The sequence below is a fragment of the Emydura macquarii genome, unplaced genomic scaffold (assembly GCF_026122565.2).
Source record: "Emydura macquarii macquarii isolate MOO-44397 ecotype Brisbane River unplaced genomic scaffold, CSIRO-AGI_Emac_v2 contig_3401, whole genome shotgun sequence".
Classification (NCBI taxonomy): Eukaryota; Metazoa; Chordata; order Testudines; family Chelidae; genus Emydura; species Emydura macquarii.
In genome coordinates this window covers 733,747-760,230 of record NW_027133538.1, presented here as the reverse complement: position 1 = coordinate 760,230, position 26,484 = coordinate 733,747, and the positions used below count along the sequence as shown (strand labels likewise).

The window sequence follows — 26,484 nt, the reverse complement described above, 5'->3', positions numbered from 1 at the left end:
CTGCAGGAAGATCAGGGGGGCATGGGAGCCCAGCTCCGGTCCCGAGCCCACGTCCTTCCCACCTGGGCGGCCCGCGGCCCCTCTCACCTCTGCTCTCGCCCCCAGCCCCTTCGACAAGGACGACCAGCCCTCGGCTGCCAGCACGGTCAACAAAGCGCCCACGGTCAACAAGCGATTCTCCACCTACAACCAGAGCCCACCCGACACGCCCTCCCTGCGGGAGCAGGCCTTCTATGTGAGTGCGCCTGGCGCCAGGACGGGCCAGCCCCGCGGGGTGAGGGGGCATCCGAGAGGAGAGGGGGGCTGGGTTCTCCCAGCCGCCAGGCGGGCCCAGCGCCATGGTGCGCCTGTGTGGCCTGTGCCCAGGCGAGCTCCCAGGGCACGCAGCTGCTGCTTCACTGATTTCCCGACGTCCCGGGGAGGGCCGATGGAGTCGCCGGCTGAATCCCCCGGTGGTCCCTGTGGGCCATGGGGGACGCCACCTCCCCCGCTGACGGCTCCCTCTTCTCTCTGCCCAAGAGCCCGGCGCGGGCGGCCTCCCACAAAGGCGGGGGGTCTTTGCTGGACATCTTCTGTGAGATGCTGCTTGAGAAGCTATCTCGGGGCTGCTCATGCAGCACCGTCTCCTCACTGCAGCTCGGGAGCTGCCCGCAGCGGGGCCATGTAAGTTCCCGGGCTGGAGCTGGCCCGTAGCGTAGCCTGGGTGGTTTGTCACCTGAGAGCGCCCCGGCTGCCTCCTGCCCGCTAGCCCAGCTATAGGACCCGTGTTGGACTGGGGTTCCCTTCCCGGCCGCCCAACTGCTCCTGGGCTGGAGCAGCCAGGGTGTCTCCTGTTGCTGAGCTGGGGGGCAGCTCTTGAGGGTGGATTGCCTGGGGGGCTGGCAATGGCCCATCCTCTCCAGGCAGGGCAGCCCTGGCCTGGCTGGGTTGGGATCCCAGTGTGAGGGGAAGCCCCATCCCCCAGGGGCCCATTTGGGCCCAGGGTGGTTTCTCCCTGCATGGGCGAACCTTGGCTCCAAAGCCTACCCCGGCTGCCCCATGCCAGAGCAGGGGATGGGTGTTAGTGGGTTCCAGTCGGTGCCCCCCTAGCCTCACTTGCTTGTGGCATGCTGTAGACTGGTGTGTTGGCTCCGTGCTGCCCCCCGCAGGCTTCTGGGGGTGGTGCAGCACCTGCTTGCTGTAGCCGTAGTCCCTCCCCTGTTGGCCTTTCCCATCCAATCTGTGCCCAGCATCTCCAGCCCCCCCATTCCCTGCCCCATCTCATACTCTCATCGCAGTCCTGCCAATGGGGCCCATCACTCACGCCTGGGGCGGCATGCCAGGGAGGGGAAGGGCTCAAGGAAGTGCATGGAGCCAGGTCGCCTGGGTTCTAGCCCCAGCTCTGCATGGGGTCTAGTGGTCACAGCAGGGTTTGGGGGCTGGTGGCCGGGAGCCAGGACGCCGGGGTTCAGTTCCCAGCTCTGCCACTGGCTCCGAGCGGCCTGGGCCCTCACCCTCTCTGTGACCAGTTACCCCCTGTAACGTGGGGGGTGACACTGCCCCGGCCCTGGTTCGCTCCAGACCATATGGCGCGTGGGGAGCTTGGCAGAGGAGGGTTAGGGGAGGCCATGGGCAGGGGATGGTGCAGGGAATATCCCGGAGCTGGATCCAAGCCCTTCTTGGATAGAATTCCCCTTCCCCACCCCCGCCTGAATGGGGGCTGAAGCTGGGCACCGAAGGGCCAAGTGCCCTGTGCTGGGGGCAGGCTGCAGCTGTCTGCACGAGGCTCTCCTGCCCTGTGGCTGCTGGTGGGGCGGCTCTGCGGGTGGGGGCGCTGGCACAGGCTGGGCACTGGGTACACACTAGGTTGACCAGCCTGGCTCGCAGCACAGTGCCGACGGGCTGGGGCCAGGGCGATGCACCTGGCCAGCCCCTTCATCCCAGGATGGGGCACCCCGGGAGAGAACCTCATGGCCCGGTTCCACGTCTGCTGGGGGCAGAGCTCTCCGCTTCCTCAGCCTGCCGGAAGCCTTGCACCGAGGGGGGAACCCAGCTGAGGAGTGGAGTGGGGCTGGGGTCCCCATGGCAACTCTCCGGCCTGCCCCCGGGGAGCTGACAGACCCTGAGACCTCCATAAAAAGGGGGTTGCGGATGGGGCCCGGGGCACCGATGAAAGGGGATGCTGTTGAGAGAGCAGTGGGAGGCGCTGGGACTGCGGCGTGAGACCCTGGCAGCGGGGGCTGGTTGCCTGGGGCGAGGGGCTGGGCGGGGCACTGGTGTGGGGGGCTGCCGGGGGTGAGGGGCCGCGCTGACGTGCTGGGCTCTCTCTAGAACATGCTGCGGCGGCAGGAGGAGCTGGAGAACGGCACGGCCTGGTCCATCTCCTCAGAGTCGTCCGACGATTCCTCCAGCCCCCAACTGCCGGGCAGCGCCCGCCATGCCTCCCCCAAGCCCATCGTGCAGCCCGAGGTGCAGGCCTCCGCCCCGGCCATCGAGATTGCCTTCTCCCACCCCGAGGAGACGGGCGCCACAGCCGAGCCGCCGGGCCGGCCAGAGGAACCAAGCGCCCCGGGGAAGGAGGTGGTGGCCAATGGGCACGTGCCCTACTCCCGGACTCTGAGTCACATCAGTGAGGCCAGCGTGGACGCAGCGGTGGATGGCAGGGAGGGCTCCGGCACCCAGGCGGGGGAGCCAACCCTGGCCCCCCAGGAGGGTAGCGCCAGGGAACTGCCCCCCCTGAAAACGAACTCCCTTCCTGAGGCCTCAAGCCCGCCAGTGGCCTGGGCGGGGCCGGCTGGGGGCGCAGAGGCGGAGCTTGCGGCGGGGCGGGGCGAGGCCGCAATGTGCCAAGCTCTGGGGGTGCAGGGGTGCCAGGTCTCCCCAGGCCGGCCGGTGGGGCTGCATTCAGTCTTAGAGGAGGTGGGGAGGCCGGCCACCAGCCCCATGGAGGTGCAAAGGCAGAAGCTGGCGGACTCCGGCCTGGAGGAAGCCATCAGCTCGCTGGGCTCAGCCCTCGACGACTATCGGGGGCAATTCCCTGAACTGCAGCCGCTGGAGCGGGAACTGAAACGCCTGGAGGAGATCCTCATGGTAAGGGGGCAGTATCAGGACCTCAGGGATGGTGCCAGCCCCGCGCCGGTCGTCTGGGGGGTGGAACCGGGCGGGGGGCCAGCGAGCGTGGCAGGTCCCGGTGCAGACCCTGGGATGCCGGACAGCAGATGCAGCGTGGTGGGCAGTGTCTAGAACCGGCTGCACCTGCTGCCTTGTGCCACCTGCCCAGCTCCCTGCCATGCCCAGGCGCCGGGGCCGAGCTTGCCCAGCTCCCACCCCTGACCAGGCCCTTCCCCGCAGCACAAACAGGGCATCTTCCTGAGCCGCGCTTCCAGCATGAGCCTGACGGTGGAGCATGCCCTGGAGAGCTTCGACTTCCTCAACACCTCTGACCTGGACGACTCGGAGGAGGAGGGCGGCCGGAGCGAGCGGTGAGCTGGGTGGGCCGGGGGCTCAGGGCGGGGTGGCAGAAGGCCACGGCTGTGCCCCCTGCACAGGGGTCTCCACTGCCTGCTGCAGAGCTGGCGCTGGGGTGGACCCAGGCCCATGCGCTTTGGCTGTGGCAGCCGTCCGCTGCAATGGGCCCGGGGCCCCAGAGCCGCTAGGCGAGTGCTCCCTGCTGGCCGGGCCTGGCCCTCCGCAGCGGCTCCTAGCCGCATGGCGAGGCATGGCCTCCTGGCCACATCCTGCAGGGGGCGCCGGGGGCTGGGGTGGCACGCACTGCCCTGGCTGAGCCACCAGGGGAGCTGCAGAGCCAGAGCGGGCCCCCCATTCCCTTCTGCAGGCTGTGCTGCAGCAGCGCCACCTAGTGGTCAGGGACCTGGAGTACCATCTGTATCTCCTCCCCCTCCCCGGCTTTCCAGCCCCACTGCTGCCCCCTGCTCCCCATGATGTGGGGGGCTGGGGTCCTCGAGGGGAAGCAGACATTCCCAAACCCACCTGCTTCATTGGCCCCCGTGAACCACAGTGATCGACAGGTCAGATGTGCCTGGGGCCAGGGGCCCTTCCAAGCTCCTCACGGGGGGCTGAGGCCTTTGTCCCCTCCTGCCACAGCCAAGGGTGGGAATGGGCGTGGGTCTTGCCTGCCAGCTCAGCGGCACCGGTGCGCACAATAGGGTAGGTCCTACATAAACCATGGCTGCTTTAGGCTTTGTTTCAAGCTGACCTGCAGCAGAGCTGGAAGCCTTTAACCCCCAGCTCTAGCTAGAGGCCATTCCTCGGGGAGGAAAGGGGGGGGCGCTGTGCGGGGGTCCCCTTGCTTTGTGGGAGCGTGTTTGCATGTCCCCCCTCCCCGGTGCCCATAGGAAGGTCGGCAGCGCTCGTGCCGCAAGCAGGGAGCCAGGAGGCTGCGAGGTGACGGCCGAGGACACGGGCCTCTGCAGCGAACCAGAGAGCAGTTCTGAGCCCATGAGCACGGGCAGCGAGTTCCTGGACAGGGCGCTGGTCTCCCACCTCAGGAGCTGCAACCGCCTGCTGCTGGTGAGAGGGCGGGAAAGGGGCACCTCCTGGCTGGGGGGGATCTGCAGGCACCGGGGGGCTGGCGGCCCAAGGCCGAGGGCTCAGGCGGGGTGTCGGGCTGGCAGCCTCTGAGGTGCCCGGTGTGGGGTGGCCAGACCAAGCACCTTCTCTGACCCTTGGCCGACACCCGGGCCACGCCAAGGGCGCTGTGGGTCGGCGTTGAGGCCTGACGGCTGCTTAAGGCAGAGCCTGGGGAGACCCCAGCTCCTGACGTGCCATGCAGTGTGCTGGCACCCGTGGGTGCTGAGCTCTCCTCCCAAGCACAGCTGCCAGCCCCTGGCCCTCAGGAGCTCTGCCCTATCTCTGACCCACAGAAACTGGGCACATTCGGGCCGCTGCGGTGCCAGGAGATGTATGCCCTGGATAAGCTGCTGAGGGAAGTGCAAGTGCTGGAGATCGTCTGCCAGCTGACGGAGGAGAAATCGGGGGCTGCCAACGCTGCGGCAGAAGGTAAGGGTCCTGGCGCAGCGCCTGTCCCAGTGCCAATGGGGCACTCTCTGCTGGGTCCAAGGGCTGGGAGTCCCCCTAGACTGGGGTCACCGGCTCCCTGGGTCTGTGCTGGGCTCCCAGTCACTGTCCCAGTGCTGGCGAGCACAGTCTGCCCCGTGCCGGTTGATGCTCCTGACCGCGTCTCTGCCCACAGTCGTGCAGTTCTCCGCCCGCAAGGAAGGGGTGCTGGCCTTCTGGGATCATTGCGTGGAGCAGCCCAACATCTACACCTGCCCCGTGGAGAGGTTCCTGCGGGCGCTCAGCGCACAGTACGCGGCGCCCATCACCGAGCGGCAGCCGGGTCTGGCGGACTCAGGTGAGTGCCCCCACCATGCAGTAACTCTGAGCCGGGAAAAGAACCCAGGAGTCCTGCCTCCCTGTCCTCTGCTCTCACGAGCCCATCCCTCCCTTCCAGAATATGCCAGTGGGTGGCAAAGCGCCAGCCTGCTGGAGGGGGCTGCCTTGGTGCCAGCCCAGCCAGCCTCAGGGCTTTGTGCCCAGTGAGGTGCCCAGGCTGGGGAGAGAGCCCTGCCCCCCCCGGTGGTGCTTACTTGGCACCCTCTCCCTGCAGTGGGCGTGAAGTTCGTGGAGGAGGTGCTGGATCGGCGGCTGCCCAAGCGACCCGGGAGCAGCCAGGCGGAGCAGCTCACCATCTTCCAGTACTGGATCCACTTCGACTCACTCCCCGTCTCTACGCTGGAGGCCTACGTCATGGAGCTGGCCGAGGAAGGTAGGATCCCTGCGCTCGCCTCAGAACGCCGGTGCTGGCACAGATGGGGCACTGGAGCCATTCCCCTGCTCTAAGCGGTGGGTGCTCCAGCGCTTGCACAGATGGGGTGCTGGCACAGTTCCCCTGCTCAGAGCGATGCTAGATGGCCTGGCACCCTCTGCCAGTTCAGATGGCACCAGACAGTCCCTAGCCCCTGCTGGTGCCACCTCACTCACAAGCCAGGGGGAGCAGGGCAAGGCTGAGCCAAATTGCCCATCGTGGCTCCGCGATCCCTGCCCAAGGGGCAACGGGACCAGGCTGAGTCACGGCTGCCGACTGGCCTAGCGCGGTGCTGTCCTTGCCAGCCCAGAGGCCATGCCTATCATGGCCCAGGGCTGCCGGCCTCTGCCCCGGCCCGTTCTCTGTCTGCCTGCAGATCACGCAGCAAGACAGCTCTGGTGCGCTCTTCCCTGCCAGGCCCAGCTCAGCCATCCCTCCCCTTTGGTGTTGATGTGAGCTGGACAGGCAGGAATGAAACCCCGAGTCCTTGGGGCAGCAGTGGGGCTTGCTTCCTCCCAGGGACTAGCCAGGCCTGGGACCAGGGGCTCCCGCCCAGCTGCTCTCACGGCCCCTCCCTTGCAGTGCTGCTGGCCCAGAATCTGAACTCGGATGACCAGGACGTGGTGCTCAAGGCGCTCCGGCGAGTACCTGAGAACCGGCTCAAGAAAGACGGGCTCAAGGCCATGAGCTCGCTGTTGGTCGAGGGTAACAGCAAAGTGGCCGGTGCTGTCTCTGCCCAGCTGCGCAGCCTCGCGGAGAACCCCCGTTTCCGGGAACGGGTGAGTGCCCCCCTGGCAGGTGCCCGCGGATGGGGGCGGGGAACGGGGCACAAAGAGGGGTAGGGGGAGTGGGTGTGGGGGATCCCTCCCTCCTGTGCTGATCTCCGTGTCCCCCAGGCCCTGGTGTGTTACTTGGAGCAGCTGGAAGATGAAGAGATGCGGACACGGGTTGCTGGCTGTGCTGCTCTCGGCTGCCTCAAGGTAAGCGCAGGCCACTGGCACCTTGACTGCACGGGGGGCGAGGGCGACAAGCTGGCTGCCCCCTGTGCAAGGCAATGCAGCCGCCCAGCCACACCCCTCTGTCCGTGGAGCCCAGGCTAACGGATGGAGGGGGAATCATGCAGATCCTCCATGCACCCTGCTGCTGGGCTCGGGGGGCTTTGGATTTCAGCTCCTCCTGCCCAGGGACCATGGGGAGGGACATCAGCATCCTGCATGGACTGGAGGCTGTGCTCGCCAGAGGGGGAGGGAGGTGGTGGCGCTGGATACCCAGCACCATAAGCAGAGCCTGGAGCAAGGCCGGCCATGAGACGTGCCCCAACAGGGATGGAGCCAAGAGGCATCTCCCCGCTCAGCCTCTGCCAGTCTCTTGGGCAGAAGTAAGGGCAGCGGGACGAGTCACGTCCCGCCCGGAGGAGATCGTGAGCCTGCGTGGCTGGCCCAGAGCAGCCTCTCCTGGCCACCTGCCTGCAGGGAGCAAGCGTGGAGCTCTGCGGGCTGCGGTTCCCTCACTCTGCCACAAACGGTGTGCTGCCCCTGTGGAGAGGCCCGCAGGATCCTTGTTCCTGGCTTCTGCCTATGCTTCCCCTGGGGCTGGCAGTGCCCCAAGCCAGAACTGGGGGGCTGGGCGCAGCATCGCCACCACAGGCGCATGCTCAGCGCTTGGTCTGCCTCTCCCACCAGGCCAAAGAGAGCATAGAGCAGCTGCTGTACCTGTGCCAAACTGACAAGGAGGACGTGCGGGAGGCGGCCAAGCAGAGCCTGATGCTGTGCGGTAAGTGCCCTGCACTGCTCCTGGGGCCTGGAGCAACTCTCTGGGTGGCACCAAAACCCTCACCTCTTGTCACTGCTCCAGTGGGAGATGGGACCTCCCATTGCTGGGCACCCCGGCCCTGTCAGTGCCAGCCAGCCTGGCAGGAGATGGGGCCCGGTGGGCAGCGGGGCACGTCAAAGTCGTGCCGAGTACCACATGCTTCAGCTTGCAGCAGAGCACCTGCCGTGCTGCCAGGGCTTCCCTCCTTGCCTGTGTGGGCATAGCCGGGCTGAGAATCAAGCCCTTCGCCTGGCAGCATGATCCCTTGCCAACGGCGGCAGGTGCTCAAAGGACATGAAGCGCTGAGTGTCATTGTGATTTATTATCATTCACTAGATGGCACTGAGAGAACCATCAAATTGCCTAACTAGGCCTCCGGGGTCGTGGCAGCAGCTACACAGGTTGGGACGTGTTGGCCAGATTCGTTCCCGCTCCCCCTGCTTTGCTCTGGACCCTGTTGGCCACATCCTTCTAATCTGTGTGTCTTTGCTGTGCATGCAACCCTGTCTCTGTGCCACTCCCCAACTGCGTCCGCATGTCGCGCACGTGGCCTGAGCCCTCCCCGAGTGGCTGCAGCCCTCCTGGGCTCTACGCCCTACTGCATCTGGCAGCTGATGGCGTTTTCCCCGGAGGGAGGCATTAGAGGGCAGTGGTTCTGGAGCCGAGTGCCCTGGGTTTTGTTCCCCTGCCCGCATGGCAGCTAAATGACAGGGTTATTTATTACCATTTAAATTTAATAGAAAAGTCCAAGGCTTTTAGACGCCTGGAATCAGCCGTGTCTGTCAACCCAGAGCGCTCAGCGAGCTGCAGGCCGAGTCTCTGCTCTCCTGATGGCCATACTGGGCCTCCAAGGCTTGTGTGCAGATGAGTCTGGGGGGGGCTTAAAGGGGCCACAACCCAAATGTGTCTGGGAAGGGTGCCTGCCAATTGGCTGGGGTGACTGACCATGGCATATGCTTGTAGGGGAAGATGGCAAATTGGCTCACCGGCGGCTGGAGGAGACCCTGGACAGCTTACCCAGGATCTTCGCGCCAGGCAGCATGGCCAGCACAGCTTTTTGAGACACACTGCCACGAACACAACTGTGACCCCGTGGGGATGAAGATGCCAGGGCGCTGCTGTAGGTTCACCTAGACTGGGTCCAGCCAGCGTGTCATGGCCCGACCCTTGGGACCATGCAGCAGCATTAGTACCTCCCTGGCAGCTGACACTATCCACGTGCTGCATTATGGAGCACGGCTTTCCCTACCCCCATGTGGCGCCAGACAGGCTGCTGGGCACACCACTGTGGAAAAGGGGGACTTTGGACTCTCGCCTCTCCTCCAACTTGCTTTTCTAGGTCAACTTGCTGGGTGGGGGCCAGAGCTTGTGCGCCCCCCGCTGGAGACTCCGCATCGGGACTCCAGGCCGTAGCTGGCAGGCTGCACGGCCTGTCCCCCCAGATGGACATGCACTTTGAGGCGATGTGGTTTCTTTCTGGGAGCTCCCTTTGCAGTGGGCACTGTCCTTCTTCGATGCCTGGAGCCCCCGGGACTCAAATAAAACGAGACACAGATATTAATATATTCTACTTGTGTATCTTCTTTTCAGCTCCCAGTGCCTCCTGCCCCCCCTGCCCTGCGTTGGCCACAGGGACCCACAGCTGAGCTTTCCCCTGGCGTTAGCTGACATTTTGAAAGCAGGGCGGGGCAGAGGAGCAACACAGAGAGGGACAGAAGCTGCCTCCTTTTCAGTTGATTTTATTTTATTTTTTATTTGCTGAGTTTTGCAGAAAAGCAAAAAAAAATTTTCTATAAAGTTTCTATAAATCTATATATAATGTAATTACAGAGAATGCCTAATTCAGATTTTAAACCGGAAATAAAAAGAACACTTTAATGAGCGAAGGTGTCACTTTGTGAGCGTTTTGCGCTGATGGCGAAGTAGACTCCAGGGGTTAAAGCAAAGGGGCCTGACGATCCAGGGCTCTTGAGCACAGCAGCATGGGCATGTGAGCTGGAGAAGTTCTGCGCTTTTATAAAACTGCTTCGCTAGGATTAGCTTGGCAGGGCACTTTGGGCACCTAGTTACCTAGCAGTGTGATGTGGTTGATCCTCTGTCCATCTCAGCACCCTGCTGGCTCTGGGGCATCGAGGATAGAGATGATTTTTAGGGGGTAAACAGCGAGTGTATTTTTTCCACAATGCAGCATGGTAGAAACGATCCAACAAGTGAAAGCCACAGCACAAGGACCCTGCAGGTAGCCAGCTGGGTACGACTACTGGGGGCTGATCAGCACTCTGCTCCAGCCCCATATTTACCTACAGCAGCCCAGCAGCGCTTTGCTGACGGAGCTGACTGCAAATGTGCACGGTGCACCGGCTGGAGAAAAAGGCCAGACCCACTTAAGCAAAAAGTGCCAGATGCACCGTTAGCTTCTGCAGCGTACCGACCACCCCGCTGTCTGAGCTCAACCGTCTGTTCAGTGGAGTTGTGAAATCTTCTGGGAGATCAGGCCAGGGAGAGGGCTGGGCAGGAGCTCCCAAGAGTCTTCTCCGCCTGCTGCAGGAGCCATGTAACATCAGTTGGGTGGATGGGGGAGGGAGACGAGCCCTGTTTCTGATTGCAGGCATTTGTACCATAGTTCAACTTGAAAGGGGACAGGGTCAAAATGTAGGCTGGATTACACAGGCTTGTACAAAACTCTCCCCATGCCAGGTCCAATGACAAGTTATCCTGCAACATGTGCCCCAAACGTGTTTGCAACTCCACCATCACAAAGAACCTGGAAGGGGAACTGACTGCAGCGACGGTCATGCCTGGGCTGTGGAAGATGCAGCAAAGGACCTGGTGCATCACGAGTAATGAGCCAAGTGGAATTTGAAAATGCTTTTACTTGGCCTAAATCACAGCTTGCAGTGCATTTAAAAGACCATGCCTTTAATAAATAATCAGAGGACTTTTTAAACAGGAAACTTAGATATTTACCTTCGCTGAACTCCACAATTGAAGGAATTTTGCATAAACTTTAAGAAACCACAAAGAAGTCACCAGCTGGCAGATTGGGTACAGAAATCTTCCTCCAAAAAGGTGACTGAGCAAGTAGCAGGTCAGAAAACAGGGCTGGGATGGACGCTGTTTTACTTCAGGGCTGCTGCCAGACAGCCGGAGAGGATTGGTAAAGAGCTGGTTTACGCACAGAAAACAAGAAGCCGCCCTCTGATGATGGGATGCAAAAATCTTTGCTCTCCCCTAAGCCTGTAAGTAGCAGATGCGTGCTACTATTTGGGTTCTGGGATGTGGGCGGGCTGGCTAAAAGCCCCACCCCCAGCCTAAGGGGAGGAGCTACTGAGTCCAGAACTCAACTGATTATGGGGGACAATGAATGAAAAAACAGGAACGGGCATGAAGGTCAAAGGGCTAAATGGAGGGAACCTGAAAGGGACCCCGAACAGAGACCCCCAGACAGTGCCCACGGCTCCTCGAAAGTGGGTAAGGAGTCAGCGGATGCAGCCCAGAGGAACTACGTGATCGGACAGAGGAAGGGAAATAAGTCCGGCAGTTGCAGCATGCCTCCTTGGCCAACCTCTTCTCTCTGGTGTTGTAGATGGTGGGCCAGTGTGTGCTCTGTAGGAGCCAGGCAGGAGCACGTCAGTCTCCCAGCCAATGGGGCCAGTGATTCATGTGGCATCTCAGCGGGATCCATTAGTCGCGGTTCTCAGCTGCGCTGCTCCCGCTGGCAGCAGCCAGACCTTGTTGACTGCCCAAGAAGGCCGGGCGAGGTATCCTTGCCTGTCTTCCCAATACAGAGCTCACAGAGATGTGCTAATGGGAAGAGAGCTGGGCCTTGAGCTTTTTCCTTTCAAGCGCCTGCTGCAGCTCCCCATGTGTTGGTCTCTGCTGAAACAATTCTGCACCTCAACAACTTCCCCAGAGCCCTAAATCATGTGGGTGGGCCTCCTTTTACTTATTCCACTGGAACCTGTAGGGCAATGCTGTTCTTCCACTTTGCCAATGCCTGTGATAGGAATATACAGTGGTACCCTTGAGTTAGTCTCGGGCGATGGAGCTGGGGGCCCAGAGCTCCCTTCGGTGTAAGTTTTCTGTCCCCTAAAGCGGTTTTGCATGGGGCAGCAACCCTGGTTCCTAATGAGAAAAGGTTGTTGCCAACACACCGTGCAGCTGGTCTCCCATCATGCTCTGCCTTTCAGGTTTCACATTCCTGTAATGCCGCCTTATCCCTCTTGGGTGGCACAAATAGAAGAATTCAGATCCCCCCCCAGTTCCTGCAACTTGCAACCCTGGCAAGTGTTCTGTTAAACCAAATGCTGCATTTCCGCCCGGCGGCCTCTAGGATTGCTATAACTGGGAGGAATCCAAGAAAAAGCACTTTGTGCCTGTCTCCTTCATGACTTGCTTTGTATAACTGGTCAGTCCCCCTTGGGTCCATGGGACTCGCAGCTACAGCGGAAACATTTCAAAATAGAAAAATGCTGTTTTAAAACCACAAGTTGGTAGTTGGCAAGCTGAGTGTCGCAACTAGTGAGAACCAAGGCCCTGCAACCCCGCAGCCACACCTGGGAACATCCAGCCGAGAGTTAAAACAGCAAGGCTCGACACGGCTTAGGGTTCCTGAAGCTGAAGTGCTTTATTCAAAGGTTTAAATGCTTGAAGGGGAATGCTTAACAAAATGGGGGTGGGATGAACCAGCAGCACAGCGCATTAACAATCGACGTTGGGATGCTTGCCCCTGCCAACAGAGAGAGAAAATTAAGGAACATATGTGCAAAGAAGAGAGAGAAAAACTAGTTACATTGTGAAGACTGCCTCCGGGGAACACAAATGTACACAAGGTCTCCAAAGCAAGGGAACGTCATGTTAAAGGTATGTCAAGGAAGGATGCCTTATCTCCAGATTTTACATTCCCTGGGATGCCACCCCTCAGAGAGAGCCCATTGCTCACCAAAATGTTTCGTTAACACACACACTTCTCATTATTGCACTGTAACGCCGCTTGGCAACCTCGCCAGCAGGTGTTAGCTGTTTGTGCAGCAGTGCATGGCTGAGATTTGCCCCTGGGGAAGTAAGAGGTCAGTTAGTTCTGCATTGCAGTGACAGGGAGGAACGCAATCCGTGAACTGTTACTGAGCTCGCTGGAAGTGTTTGGGACTTCCTGATAGAGGAACTTCACTGCTTTAACAAAGGTCTGCATCAGAATTTCCTTGGGTAATTTTAAAGCAGTATGTAGGGGGGAAAAAACAACCTTGAAAGCTTTTTGGGGCAGGGATTGTCTTTTTTGTTCTGCTTGTACAGGGCCTGGACTATGCTGGGGCCCCTAGGTGCTATGAAAATGCAAATAACTAAACAGATTCTTTTCCCTTTACTACTCTGTGCATTTGCATATAGGAGAGTAATTGAAAATATTGTTCTAGAAAGTCAAAACCCTGTGGTTTTATTTTGTACTAAAGAGAACATTTAGTATTGTTTCAACAAGTGAACCCATGCGTAGTGAAAAAGGTCGGCCTGTGAAAAACAATGCATAGTACAGGAGTAAAAAGCCTATGTCCCATTTCATCATAAACTATTATGCTATAATTGCATACTCTGATTCTTTTTAGTCCTTATTTTGTTTTTAGATTTGCTTTAAAAGCAATATCCAAATTTTAAGATGTACAAATTACAAAAACAACCCCAGGGGGATGAGGTGGCATTACAGGGGGTCGAAGTGCCACTGACTGAAATCTGGCCTCTCATCATCCCATCACGGCCAAACCTGAGCAGCACTGAAACCCAGTGCAGCAGGTCACAATGCCTGGACAAGGAAACCAGATCCCGCCTCAGGTGACAGGAGGTGCCACTGCAGGGTGGGCTCCCTCTGTGCAACCCCCCCCCGCCCCCCCCCCCCGCCACTAAAAACATAAAATAAAAGGTTTTTATAAAAATGTACTAGGCTCTACCACTCTTCCAGATAATCTCACTCTCCACAGGGGTTTTAGAGTGCAGTTTGTTGAGGGGAAGTTTAAACTGAGATTAGCTATGACTGGTTCTCAAAGGGCCATGTGACAGACTTCCTCCTTTGGACCCCTTTCTCAGATAAACTACAGTACTTCAAGAGGTGAAACTGATAGTTGTGATCACTTTAGATTGGATGAATTGTTGTAGAAAATGTTGATTTTTTTCAAGACAAATATAAATTACTGTTTTGACTGATACTGGTATCCTGGCACCTCATTAGCTAATGACCGCCTTGCCCCAGTCCTTAGAATAGGGAGTTTCCTGATGCTCTCGCTCTTATGATGCACACATGAGAACTGCAGCTACTTGCGTTTCTTTGACCACATATGATCCCACTGCTCAGGAAATGGAGGAATATGCATCATGATTACATTATCCCAATACTTCTGCTTATTAGAGTCTGGCCTGGTCTATGCTAGAAAATTACACTGGTTTAACATCATCAGTCAGAGGTGGGAAAAATCCACACCCTGCTACCGCCCCCGCCGCTAACTGCAGCCCCCGGCCATGGCTCTGCTACCAGCCACAGCTGGGGGCGAGGGGCAGCATGGACGGGTAAGTGGGGATGCAGGCTAAAAAGTTTGGGGACCACTGGTCTACATTGAAGTGCTCCAGCAGCACATTTGCACCACTATGCCGTTTTAAGTGTAGATAAGCCCTCTTTCATTTTCCCTTTATTGAATTAAGACTATTGCCCTCGACAATGCTTTCAAGTAACTTTGGAGTATGCAGGTGTATTACAGAGCACGTGGAAACATCGGCTCTTAAATAGCACTCTCAGAGCAAAACTTTCCGACGGCGCCGGTACAGAATGCAACTCAGGTGCACAAGAGATTCTCTGAAATCTGCCATGGCAAGGGCTCCAGCACAAACTAAATGAGGGCCGTGGCCACCGCACATCACCTCGAGACACCCAGTCACTGGTGCCAGAATATCTGCTGGCACTAAGGATCCAGTTCTGCCACACATGCATCTTCCTTTTGGCCTGAGCCACACGGGTGAGCCAAATTTAACATTGCTTCCCCAAAGGGGTAGTAGGGCTTATCACTAATGGAGATCAATCCTAACCTGGTGATATCGGTGTGGGGAGAATGAGTCATAGTGTGAGCCCCAGATGCAAATTCTTCCTCCCCCTAACACACCTCAAAAAAAGCTATAAAGAACTGTAAAATGTTAAGTGATTTTTCTGAGATGTGGGGCGGGGGGGAGCTGTGTGAGGCACAGCAGTTCTCAAGACACTGAGTAAGCATGTGGATTTTAGAGCACTTAAACAGTAAGCTAGTTTCACTCAACTACAGTGATACTACCACTCCCCGAAAAAAACCATTAATTTCTTTCTCGTTGTGATTTATATAGGGAGATATGCATTTTAGTAAGAGCATAACCCCCCATACGGATTTGGCCTAATCATTGAGCGACAGCATGGCTAAGCAGAGACTTCCCGCAGACACTATTCCAAGTTTTGTCTGCCAAAAGAGATCTCATGCAATATCTCAGCTCCCCGGTTACTTCCATCTGTAAAGTAGGGCACGAGGGGAAGAAAAGAATAATACCTGAGGCTTTGCTCAATATTAAAAAGGTTGTGAGGTACAGAGTATTACTACTATCAGTCAGTGGAACAGGCGAGATTAGAGCTGAAGTTATGCTGGCTCCTCGCCTAGTGAGTCTTCTTCTAAATCAAGGGATAATTTAATAGGTGCTTCCAAGGTGATGTGTTCTTTTTAGTTTAATACAAATAAGTGTTTTGGAGGGCAGGAATATAATTCAAATGAGGAGGTGCATGTCTGAGTTGTGAACTTGGAAGATGCCAGAGTTTTGCTAGAGTTTATATTCAAAGGCACCCATGACTGCTGGGGGACTAAATCCCACAGACTTTGTCTGCGTGATAGGCTCCAAATCAGCATTTGTGGCTTTGGGCAAAGAACAATTGGAGAGACCCCTATGCCAAGTTTCCAAACAGTGGGGGGATTTGTTAATCACTTTTCGTCACTGACAAGTGTCCCTGAGAAAAAGCAGCCTCAGATTCAGCTGCCTTCCATCGCTAACTTCTTTGCTAAAGCAAGCCATTATTTCAAGCCTAAAGAAGCTTTAATGTGCAGTCAAAGGCAAAATCCTGCCCCAGCCTTAACTATGTGTTCACGTGGCCTGGTAGATTCATCAAAGGAGTTAAGAATGCTGACTTCTACTCCCTGCTCTACAGCTAATTTCCAGAATGTCTTTAGGCAAATCCTAAGTATCCAAGTTTTCAAAAAAAAAAAAAAAAAAAAGCCTCTGCTTTTGGGTGCCTTGATGATGCTTTAGGCGGCAAGTACCCACAGCCACAGTTGAAATCAAGGGCAGCTGCCAGTGCTCAGCCCTTCTGAAAAGCATGCGTAAGTGTTCTTAAATAAAGCACCCCAAATTAGCAGCCATGCCTGAAAACTTTAGCTATAACCCTGTTTGCTTCTCCACCTGTGACACATACTTACCTTCCTGAGGGAAGTGTTAAGAGGATTAGCTAACATCAATACAGCATTTTGAATAAAGCATGCCAAGCACCACACTTATTAGTAAAGGGATGAGGCACTGGATTTTAACTTCCTGGAGATATGGGCCCAAATCTGGACTAAAGTTGCAGTTGAAATAAATCTGCTGCCCTTTCATCATCCCTAGAGAGCGCTTGCATGCTTCAACATGATTGGCATGGGAAGACCCCAGGACTGGAATAAAAGAGGGTTGCAGGTACTGACTGAGGGGCAGTGGCACAGTTGTGTGGGAAGACCAGATGTGGCATAGAGAAAGGGCTGTGGCAAGGCTTTGGGTGCACTGGCAGAGCTGCAGGACTGGAATAGCAGAGGATGCTTGAGGTGGTGATTGAAGTACATCAGCAAGTGTAGTGACTTGTGAGGGGAATAGTGTTAGGACCTTGGAAGGGAGTGTATGCATCTATAGCTTGAGAAACTTCCACCCTGAACTGATTTTATGTCTGGAGAAATTCAGGCATTGATGAGTTTAAGGAGCTCAAATGTCATACATGAGAACTTCTAATCCAACAGTCAGAATGCTGAAAGGAAACAAAGACATGAGGGAAGCTGTGGCAACTGATTGTCATCGGACTGCTAGGATCAAAGGAAGGCAGCTGAATGGTTAATAGGCTATTCCGTTTTCTTCTGGGGTGAGGATGTGTGTGTATTTAAATGCATGTATTAAGTGATCTTATTACTCAGGAACTGCTCACAGCTTCAGTTAATGACTGAGTTGAGTTTAGTTTTGAACTTAAAAGCAGAAATTCACCCTCTACAGCAGAAAGACCCTGTCCTTCCTAAAATTAAAACACTTGCCAAGTACTGAATGAGTTTTGAGAATTTATAAGAATTGAAATAAATTTTAAATGGTCCTTGAAGAAATTTAGCACTTTCTTTTCTCCTAAATGATCTTTACAAAATAAGACTCTTCAAACTTCCATGTAGTTAAATCTCACTGACATTTTATGCCTGGGCTATATGTGAAGTTTTGGTGGTTTGTTTTAGGATTAATGGTCAGTTTTTCCTGAAAGGCTCTCCTTCAGCAGAGGCTGCAGAATAATATTCCATAGTAACTCAGCCAATTGTTGCCCTTCCTCAACAGCTATGATACAATTCTATTGGTTATGAGTGAGCTCTTGGTCTCCTGTGTCAACAATAACCATTGGTAGATGACTGGGCCTCTGTGCACTGTCAATGTTTATTACAGATTCCATGGTCACATGCTAGCTCGACTGAAGCCTCCAAGTTGGAAGAGGAACTGTGCAGTGAGGAAAACCTTAAAGCACAGAGCTATTGAGACTCAAGTACTGATTCCCCCTTCATATAATACCAGTCTCCCTACTAACCCCCTACTGCAAACCTCCCAATCTGCTGTGATATAGCGAAGGCAGAAGGCTGTAGAAAAGTGATTGAAGGGAGATATGTAAGCCTCAGAATGCTCCGGGCTCTGTTCCCTGCAGTTTAGCTGAGAGTGTTAAGGGGCAATTAGGAGCAGCTGGGTGCTTCATAAAAACCCTCTGACCCAAACAGACAGGGCACTAGCTGAGAGGATTAGGAGTGCTGTGCTATATCATATATTATAGGACTGCTGAGTTGTGAGGAGGAGCAGACTGAAGTGCAGAGATTCTGTGGAGGAGTGGACTGGAGGAAAGTACCAGGCTCAAGAAGCCAGAAGGAGGGGGAAAATTAGCCCAGGGGAAGAGAATTTGCTGTTGGGAATAGGGTGCCAGCAGCACATAGCTGCTTCTCATAGGGGCCCTGGGCTGGGACCTGGAGGAGTGGGTGGGCCTGGGTCCCTACCCCCTCCTCGGGGAAGACAGGGTGACTGGAGATGCCCTGACCCACTACAAACAACAGGAGCATGAGGCCCACTAGGGTGAAGTCAGCTGTTTGCCACACTGCCTACATGTGTACACATTTCAGGACAACTCTCCTTACCCATGACCATTATCTAGACTGGGATTTAAAGATGCGATGTTAGCACGTACACATGTTCTAAGAAGTCGAGCATAGAGCAGGCAGTGTATGTTTTTACAACTGGTTGAATTAAAGCCTATGGTGCCCAACAGTGACGTGACACCATAAAAGGGAAGAATGGAAAAAGCCCTGTTTTTAAAAGTCAGTTTAATCTTCAGCCACAAACCCTAAAATTGAATCAATCATAACCCCACAGTATCATGTTTGGATTTTTTTTTTTTTTAAAGGTGAACCTCAGCTTCTGAATTTGTTAGGTTTGTAACACTTCTTTGGTGGATAATTATACTAGCAGAGTAGCTTTTTTATCTTTAAGTTACTGACATTTTCATTCTCAACCTTAACTCCAGTTTAAGATATTAACGTGGGCTCACAGAGGTTCTCTTCTCTCAACTGATTGTTAGACAGCTAGCAGAAGGTTTGGGGGCAATACCCCTGCAGAAGAGAGTAAATGCTGGAAACACAAGGATCTGTGGCAGTTGGGAAAGACATAAGAAAATAGGTGGGACTGGAGCAGTTGAAGACAAAAGAAAGATACAGGAAGTGTTGAGAGCAGAACTGAGAGGGAGAGAAACAGGCTAACAACCTCACCCCTTTTCAGGAAGGGAAGGGACCCTCATTTATCCACTGAAACTTTGTTCAGCCATTGCTAGTCCTGTTACAACCCATTCACTATTGAATGTTAAATCCACACACAAGGATAACACTTAGAAACAGACTTGGTTGGAAATTTAAGTCCACTAAAATAGAGCGGCTCAAGCAGAGATAGCAAGGACATCACATCATGCCAATATGCCTCATCACTGACATGCAGGAACCTGCCTCACAGGAAGGGATATTAAAACTCCATGGCACCATTAAGGCAATGCCTAACTAGGTGGCAGCAACGGTTGTGGTCTGTGGTTTCTGCGACATGGACCACATCCACTAGGGTGTGGAGTGAGAATCCAAATTCATTTGATTGAGATCATGGTAACTCACGTGTTTGGGGAATTCTCATCCCCAGATTTCACTGTAGGGCAGGCTGTAGATGCTCTACGAATGCAATGTAGAGGAAAGTGATATCACTACAAGCAAAAAAATAATCTTTCTTGCATGTCTCCTCCTTCCAGATAGCTAAAGTCACCTGTTCTATTTTGGATCCCTTAGCTCAGAGGTCCCCAAGCTGTGGAGCATACCCCCCCTGGGGGTGTGTGCAGGAACATCCAAGGGGGGAAGAGGGGCATGGCAGGGCCCTGGTCAGCCCCCATGAGGGAGCAGGGAAAAAGTATTACCCAGCCCTGCTCTGCCCCCAGCTCCGCTCCAGTCCCAGCCCCTCAACACCTTGGCCCCTGCTCCCGGCCTAGGGCGGGCATGCAGACACATTCTATTACTGGGAAGGGGAGTGCCAGAGGAAACATTTGGGGACCACTGCCTTAGCTTAATTAAGCTTTTTAAGGTTCCAGCACACAGATGGTGCTGCATGCAATTTCCATTTTCTTCTCCCCAGAAGTAAGTGAGCATGACAACAATCCTACCATCTTCCTGTTTTGGGCTTTCCACGGGGCCCTGCCTACTGTCAGCCGGCGTCAGGGCTCCTGCCTACTGTCAGCTCCCAGCTTCTCTGGAGTGTTGATCCCATCGCCAATACTCAGCAGAGTGAAGCCAAACAAAAGCACCTTGCCACAGCGCTGGGGGAAGCAGGTTATTTACCAAAGGCACAGACTCCTGCTGGTGGGGAGCCCAGAGCAGCTGCAGAAAGAGCCTGGGTGCTAGGGTCTAGGGGGCTCTGGCTCTGGGGACACAGGTAGCTCTACAGGTGCTTCACTGCAAGGAAGTGAGTCACATGAGATCGCCCCCCCGGGACCCTGCTGCCCTGAGCCCCCCAACCACCCCACAGAGCCCCCCAACCTCTTGCTCCCCCACTACCCCAAACCCCCCGCCCCTCCCCCCAGAGCTCCCCAACCTCCTGCCCCCCATTACCTTCAGCCCCACAGAGCTCCCAAGCCCCACTGAGCCTCCCACACTTCTGCCCCCCAGCCCCAACGAGCCCCCCCTCCTGCCCCTCCCAACCTGCCCGAGCCCCCCCCCCCCCTCCTGCCCCACGTAGCCTCTAAGCCTCAACGAGCCCCCCTTGCAACCACCGGCCGGCCAAACCCCCTCTCCTTTCCCCTCACTGGCAGCCAGGCCCGCTGAACTACGTTCTTACGTTACGTACCGTCCAGCGGGTACGCGCGCATGACGTAGTCCGTTACGTCCCGGCGTCGTGCGTGCGGGTCACTGACGTTATGGCCACGGCACCGTTTGAAGTTGGCGCGCAGGGCCCGCTCCCATGGTGCCCCGCGCCCCAACTCGGCGCTCCCCCTCCTCCCGCTCAGCTCCAGCGGCCGCGGCAGCCGGGCCCGCGCAGGCGCACCGCGTCCGGCCGCCGCCATTTTGTGTCCGAAGCGACTGTGGAGCGATTAAACCGCGAGCTGGGGCTGAGCGCGAGCGGCGGCCGCGGCAGGGCGTGCAGGGCGCGGCGGCTCCGCGGGGGCCGGGGCGGCGCGGCGCGGCGGCGGGGCCCGGCGGCGGGGCGCGGGCCTGGCGGGGCCGGGCGCAGGTAAGCGGTGGCGGGGGGTTTGCAGTCGCTTTCTCCGGCCTCTAGGTGTCACGATGGGGCTCCGGTTTGGCTGGGGCCCCGCAGCGGCCGCCGCCGGGGAAGCAGGGGGCTTTGTCTCCCTCTATCGTCCCCAGCGCGGCCGGCGCCTGCCTGCGCCTGCCACCGCCGCCATTCCATTCCCCACAGGCCGGGCTGGGCCGGGCCGGGCCAGGCCGGATCGGGAGCGCCCCGGCCACCCCCCCGGCCCGGGCCGCCGGTCCGGACTCCATTTTCTTTCCTTTGTTTCCTCTGCGGAGCCGCCGCCGCTAATGAGCCCCGGGCCCGCGGCCGGGCCGCTCCCGGGCCCGGCCAGCGCCGCCGCTTCGCCCCCGCCGCCGGGCCCTTCCCCCCCCCCCAGCACCTGCCTCAGCGCCGCCGGCTCGTCTGTCCTGGGGGGCTCGGCCTGCCGGGGGCTGCCCGCGCCATACGCGCCGGGCCCGCGATCCGGCTCCGGCCGCCTCCTGCTCGGCGCGGCGGCTGCTGCGTGCCCCGCTCCAGTCCTGCCGGCCGCCGCCGTGTGCGCTGCGGAGTGAGACTAGAGGCGCGGCGAGCGAGGCGCAGAGCGGGACTCGAGCTCCCTCTGCAAGGCAGGCTGAGCAGCGCCATGCAGCAGCAGCAAGCGGGGCGGGCACGGGCCCGGCTGGGGGCGCCCGATCGCGCCTGGCCGGCGGCGCCCCCGCCCTGCCCAGCCCTCGCCTCGCTTCTAGAGGCAGGCTGGCCTCTCCTGGCTCGCCGTGCTTCAGTGCACGGACCTTCACGGGTTCCCTGATAGCGTCTCTCCCTGCTAAACACTAGCGGGGCGTGCCTCTATGGACAGGAGCAAGCGGGGCTGCACGGCTTTCCCCCGGCTCTACCACCGAAGGACAAAACCCCCCTGCTGTAACGAGCTAGCCCGTTTCAGGAGCCGGCTTTACTCTTCTCAACTCCCGTTGCTTGAAGGGGGCTTTTCCCCAAGTCCTCCAACATATGCCTCTGATTAATTTCCCCCCTTCAAGCCGATTGCTACTGCGGTTTTTCTGAGAGGTTACCTTGGCTGAATGTTACACCTGATGACAATTTAACATGTTTTTATAAATGCGTTGGATTTGTTGTCAATTTTAATATCCCTTAATAGTGTGTGTTGTCTGCTTCTGGGAGCTGTCCACAATGAAACCCAAGTCATTTATGCGGTACCCCTTTTAGAACTTACTGTATATCCGTCATAGAAGTTTTTCCTTGCAGTTGTCTGCATTAAATTGAATCTCATTGTTTGCTCATTGCTTATTTGAATCTTGTCCTTCTGGAGCACATTTAGTTTGTCATTACCTTACCTAGGCTTAATCATTTGTGTCCAATTTTGCCAGTTATTCATCTTCCTTTTCAGTTTAACAATGAATGTCTAATAGTGATTCTTAAGTATCCTGCTATTGACTTTTTTCGTTGATGAGAAATGACTGGTGAGAATGCCTGGTTTGTAACTAGTTTAATGCATGAGAGGGCTTGAGCTCACATATAGTTATCGAGCTTTAATTACAATTAAAACTTTATTTTTAAAAAGCCCTCATACTTGTATTTACCAGTTATCTTCTATACATACACAGCTTACTCTTTCAGAGAATTGTAAGGTCCTGTTCCTGCAATTAACTGGGCATATACAGAACCCCTTTGAAATCAGTTGGACAATGAGGGAGTGCAGAAGTTCACCCACATCTGTTGTCATGCTCTAGTCTTAGAAAGTATCCCTCACCTTTTACTTGAGTATTAAGAAAGTTGGTGGGAAAGGCTACAGATGGCCACTTAAAGGAGAAGAATGGGGGAAAAGCAACTCAGCTTTAAAGGTGAAATATGCAAATAGAAAAATAGGACTTCTCCCTTTGTACTGCTTTCTGATGTTTAAAATTAGATTTTTTTTAACATTAAACTTCAGCTCTTGGTGATTAGAGAACTAGTGAAATTATATCCCAAGAATAAAAATTGAATAGGGACAGGAAATTACTTTAGCCAGATTGTTCAGAACTTTTGTTGACGCTTATTTAACGTGAATGTTTTGCAGAAAATGTCAGATTGATACACTTGCCTTTTAAATGAAGGCGCACAAACTCATATGCTGAGACCTTCAGCAGAATCAGATGATCAGGCTTTATATAAATATTTTTCAGGTAGTTCTACAGGTTCTAAAGCCATTTTTGTTTGGGTGTAGCTCAAGACTAAGTCAGGAATCTACTTCACAATGAGCTGCTTCAAGAAGTTGTTTATGGTATCAGCATGCCATATTTTGGACGTGATCCTCAATTAATTTATGGCTGTGTAGTTACCAGTTATTACTGCCCTAGTTCAGTGGTTCTCAACCTTTCCAGACTACTGTACTCCTTTCAGAAGTCCGATTTGTCTTGTGTACTCCCCAAGTTTCACCTTAAACTACTTGCTTACAAAATCAGGCATAAAATATAAGTGTCACAGCACTATTACTGAAAAATTGCTTACTTTCTCATTTTTACCATACAACTATAAAATAAATCAATTGGAATATAAATTATAGTTACATTTCAGTGTAATAGTATATAGAGAAGTATAAACAAGTCATTCTCTGTGAAATTTTAGTTTGTACTGACTTTGCTGGTGCTTTTTACATAGCCTGTTGTAAAACTAGGTAAATCTGAACGAGTTGATGTACCCCTTGGAAGACCTCTGAAGGTCCCCAGGCATACGTGTACCCCAGTTGAGAACCACTGCACTAGTTCATGTTGGTCTGATTTCTCAATATTCCTTATTACTGTCATGAGTTGGAGACCACCACTCTTTTTGTATCCATACAGTCTCTTAATTTTTTAGAAATTATCTGTGAAATCCCTTATGTAGCGTACCCACCCCAAGACTTAACCTCCTTCACCTATAGTTTTATATGCAAGAATTGCTGTTCTGTTAACCCTCAGCCCATGCGTCCAAAAACGTTAGGCCTACTACTGCCCATTCACAATTTTGAGTACTTTTTGCCTGTATATAACGGAGTATAAACATTTGTAATAGCATGCCTCCTCTTGCTGAGCTCTGTTACCTTTTTGTTTTGCTCTCCTTGTCCTTAGGTGATACAGTTCTCAGGCTGCCTGTACACTGACAATTTTAGGGAATTCTCCTACTCTTGCTTTTATAGGTCCATTTTCCTAAGATTCCTGTGTATTTCAAACTGAAATCCTTCCTCAGCAGTATCTTCTCATCCATGTATGTCCTCTGTGTAAGAGTGGAAGCATGTCGCAGTAAGATAGCAGTAGGATTTTTAATCCTGGGCCTAAGGTAAGAGCACTTCATGTGTGTTGGAAGCCCAAGTCTATACCATCTGCTGTCTGCCACTGGCCTTTTAAGCTCCATGCTGATTTACTCTGAATAGGTCTAATATGATAAGAATTGTAAGTAGCTCATGAGCCATCACCACCCTAGAGCTCCCAACATAGCAAACTCTGGTGGATCTGAGCTGGTGTTGACAGCAGTGGTAATCTTGGAAAAAAAATCTATATAGAGAAGGCTTTGAATAAAAACTTTAATATTTAGCATCTAGAATCACCTTTAATTCCATAGCTCATTGGTCCTTACATGTACTGCTACCAAACTTTTCCCTAAATCTCCAAGAGACTTCAGTTTATGGCTCTTTAGAAATTGACTATACTCCTGATTATAGGAACTCTTGCCCCTACTACAACCTGTCTCCCCATGGGACCGCCTTTGTGTTTGATGAATAACCCTAGTGCCCAGTTTTTGTGGTGAAGAGTGCTTCAGGCATGCAGTAATCACTGGGCACCCTTGCGCCCTTCTTCCACGTACACATTTTAAAAAAGGATAATAAGGGGAAGCCTCCTCTACTATGTGCACCCCTGCAAACTAAACAGCTCTTAGCCTTTGGTCTCCCCTGGTGTCCTTTAACTCCTCCTGAGTTCTAATTTGGTGGTTACTTTGTATTGTAGCTTATTGAACTGTGCTGTCTGGCTGGTTCCTTGAACCTCTCTTCATCCACTTGACTCCACTTCTGATGCATAGTTCAGTCAGTACCTGGCTGTTGGAATAAGTTTAACATTAAGACTTGCTCCTTTTTCTGGTTTCTTGGTTTGTGGCCCCCAGAGAACCATACAATTCCAATTCTTCTATGGTGAACTCTACCTAAAATATTCACATTGGCAGAGAAGGTGCTACAGTTTAGCTCAAGGAGTAAGTTTTCTTAGCATTGAAAAATATAAAGCTAATGTTCTGATAGTTCCCTAAAAAACTTAATGTTCATCTGTCTAACTCAATGTGTAATTTTTATGTTAAAGGAGAAACATTCTTATGCAATTTGCTCACTTTCTGCCACATTTCCCCCAATAAAACCCACCTCTTCACCTAATCCATACTCAACCAACAGAAATGTTGAGATAGTTCAGATTGAATACACCAGTCTATTCAGATATTTAAGACAAAAAGAGCATTTGTTCTTCGCTGAGTGACCCAAATTAGTCTAGACACTTCAGTATCTCTTATGAAGGAGAGGCCTAAAAAAGCCCACTGGTGTGTTTATCCCTCTTTAGGGGTTTTTAATTCATTTACATCTATCCTGCTGGCAAATAAGCATGGAACTACTTCATTAGTTGTAGAATTAAGCTTTTAACAAAAGCTCAAGTAAAAATGAACCTTCCTTCATTCTATAATAATGTGACTCTAGAAAGTGTCAAGTGAGAGTATTCCTTTATAATGTGGTTACCTGATGCTTACTGGTAAGAATGCAGAGGTTAGTTGTACAGTGTCTGTTCTGAAGCCCAACAGTAGTAATTATGTCCATCTTATAATTTTTTTTTGGGTTGATATGGGGATGGAACATTGTCCATTCGGCTGTTACATTACAGTAAAAGTCCCTGGTTATATTTCTTTTCTTTAGAATATTGAATTTCTGTGAAAGTTGGTCTTTACTGTCACTGTCAAACATTCAAGATTTCACACTGCTACTAGTTTAACAAGATGAGTTTGGTTGATGGTGTTTGGACAGCATAATGACCCATTTTTTAGAATACAGTGACTGCTATTCATTTTAATTCAGTTATGGGACTAGTTAATAGTGACTGTACTAAAACTATGTTGCAGTGTGTTTTCCTATAAGGGCGACAGTGTCTTAACTCAAATAAGTAGCATGTTAAATAGGCCATTCTGAGTTTGTCATTGAGTCACACTAAAAATTTTAGAAAGAAGACATCTAATTTCATTTGGACTAAACAAATGGTTTTTCATTGTCAAGATCTCCAAACTTAAGTTAGTTTCCTGAAGAGGCCCAGTGAAGGATTATGCATAACTGGGTCCTGCCTGTATAATGCACCTTGTATTTCCACCAAACCAGTATCTGTTTTTCCAGGAGTTAAAGCTTAGTTAGTTTGTGTCACTTTTACATTGTCAAGTTCTATTCTAATACCAAATTGCAAAGCAACTTTTGTAGGATGTTCATGGGGTCAAACAAATCAGAAGTTCTTGTACCCAAACATACCTTGTTTGTTGAGGGGACTATAAGCTTGTCTTACTGGTGTAGGCATCTGAATCATCCCTTATTAATCACAGTATGCTTCTGATGTACCTCAGTGTGGTAAAATAACCACCCAAAAGCTAGAGGAGGAAGAAGCAGCTGGCTCCACTTATATAACCAATCTTGTTGGCTCTAAATGGGGTGGAGTAGTAAAAAGTTTAATCCACCTGTGGGCAGTTTGGCTGCATTTATAAAAGCCTCTTGATGATCTTATCCCTATCCCTCAGTAGAGGATTTCTTCTAACAAAGATGTGCCCATTGC

At 53.6% G+C, this 26,484-nt stretch overlaps 2 protein-coding genes and 1 long non-coding RNA gene across 12 annotated transcripts in view; 2 read left to right on the top strand and 1 right to left on the bottom strand.

The window, feature by feature from the left end:
- The window catches only part of RIPOR1 (RHO family interacting cell polarization regulator 1), an 83,521-nt gene extending 74,021 nt beyond the window's left edge, over positions 1-9,500 (top strand). For 7 of the 9 annotated variants that reach the window (XM_067534409.1, XM_067534407.1, XM_067534404.1 and 4 more), the window contains 11 exons: positions 106-235; positions 2,311-3,069; positions 3,331-3,461; positions 4,335-4,509; positions 4,863-4,998; positions 5,192-5,353; positions 5,609-5,767; positions 6,389-6,585; positions 6,703-6,786; positions 7,489-7,579; positions 8,582-9,500. In XM_067534409.1, coding sequence (XP_067390510.1) covers positions 106-235; positions 2,311-3,069; positions 3,331-3,461; positions 4,335-4,509; positions 4,863-4,998; positions 5,192-5,353; positions 5,609-5,767; positions 6,389-6,585; positions 6,703-6,786; positions 7,489-7,579; positions 8,582-8,679 — 2,122 coding nt within the window. In that variant the 3' untranslated portion in view covers positions 8,680-9,500. Of the gene's footprint in view, positions 1-105; positions 236-2,310; positions 3,070-3,330; positions 3,462-4,334; positions 4,510-4,862; positions 4,999-5,191; positions 5,354-5,608; positions 5,768-6,388; positions 6,586-6,702; positions 6,787-7,488; positions 7,580-7,954; positions 8,020-8,581 lie in introns of all 9 variants that reach the window. The other 2 variants (XR_010917351.1, XM_067534405.1) reach the window with 2 other exon arrangements.
- A 2,556-nt stretch (positions 9,501-12,056) lies between these two features.
- Positions 12,057-19,776, bottom strand: LOC137144208 (uncharacterized). The gene is made up of 3 exons (XR_010917353.1): positions 19,608-19,776; positions 19,072-19,125; positions 12,057-12,347 (listed from the first exon to the last, which is right to left on the bottom strand). It is a non-coding gene; the product is annotated as an uncharacterized lncRNA (long non-coding RNA).
- A 517-nt stretch (positions 19,777-20,293) lies between these two features.
- The window catches only part of CTCF (CCCTC-binding factor), a 43,792-nt gene continuing 37,601 nt past the window's right edge, over positions 20,294-26,484 (top strand). For both annotated transcript variants that reach the window (XM_067534412.1, XM_067534411.1), the window contains exon 1: positions 20,294-20,671. In XM_067534412.1, coding sequence (XP_067390513.1) covers positions 20,402-20,671 — 270 coding nt within the window. In that variant the 5' untranslated portion in view covers positions 20,294-20,401. The remainder of the gene's footprint in view (positions 20,672-26,484) is intronic.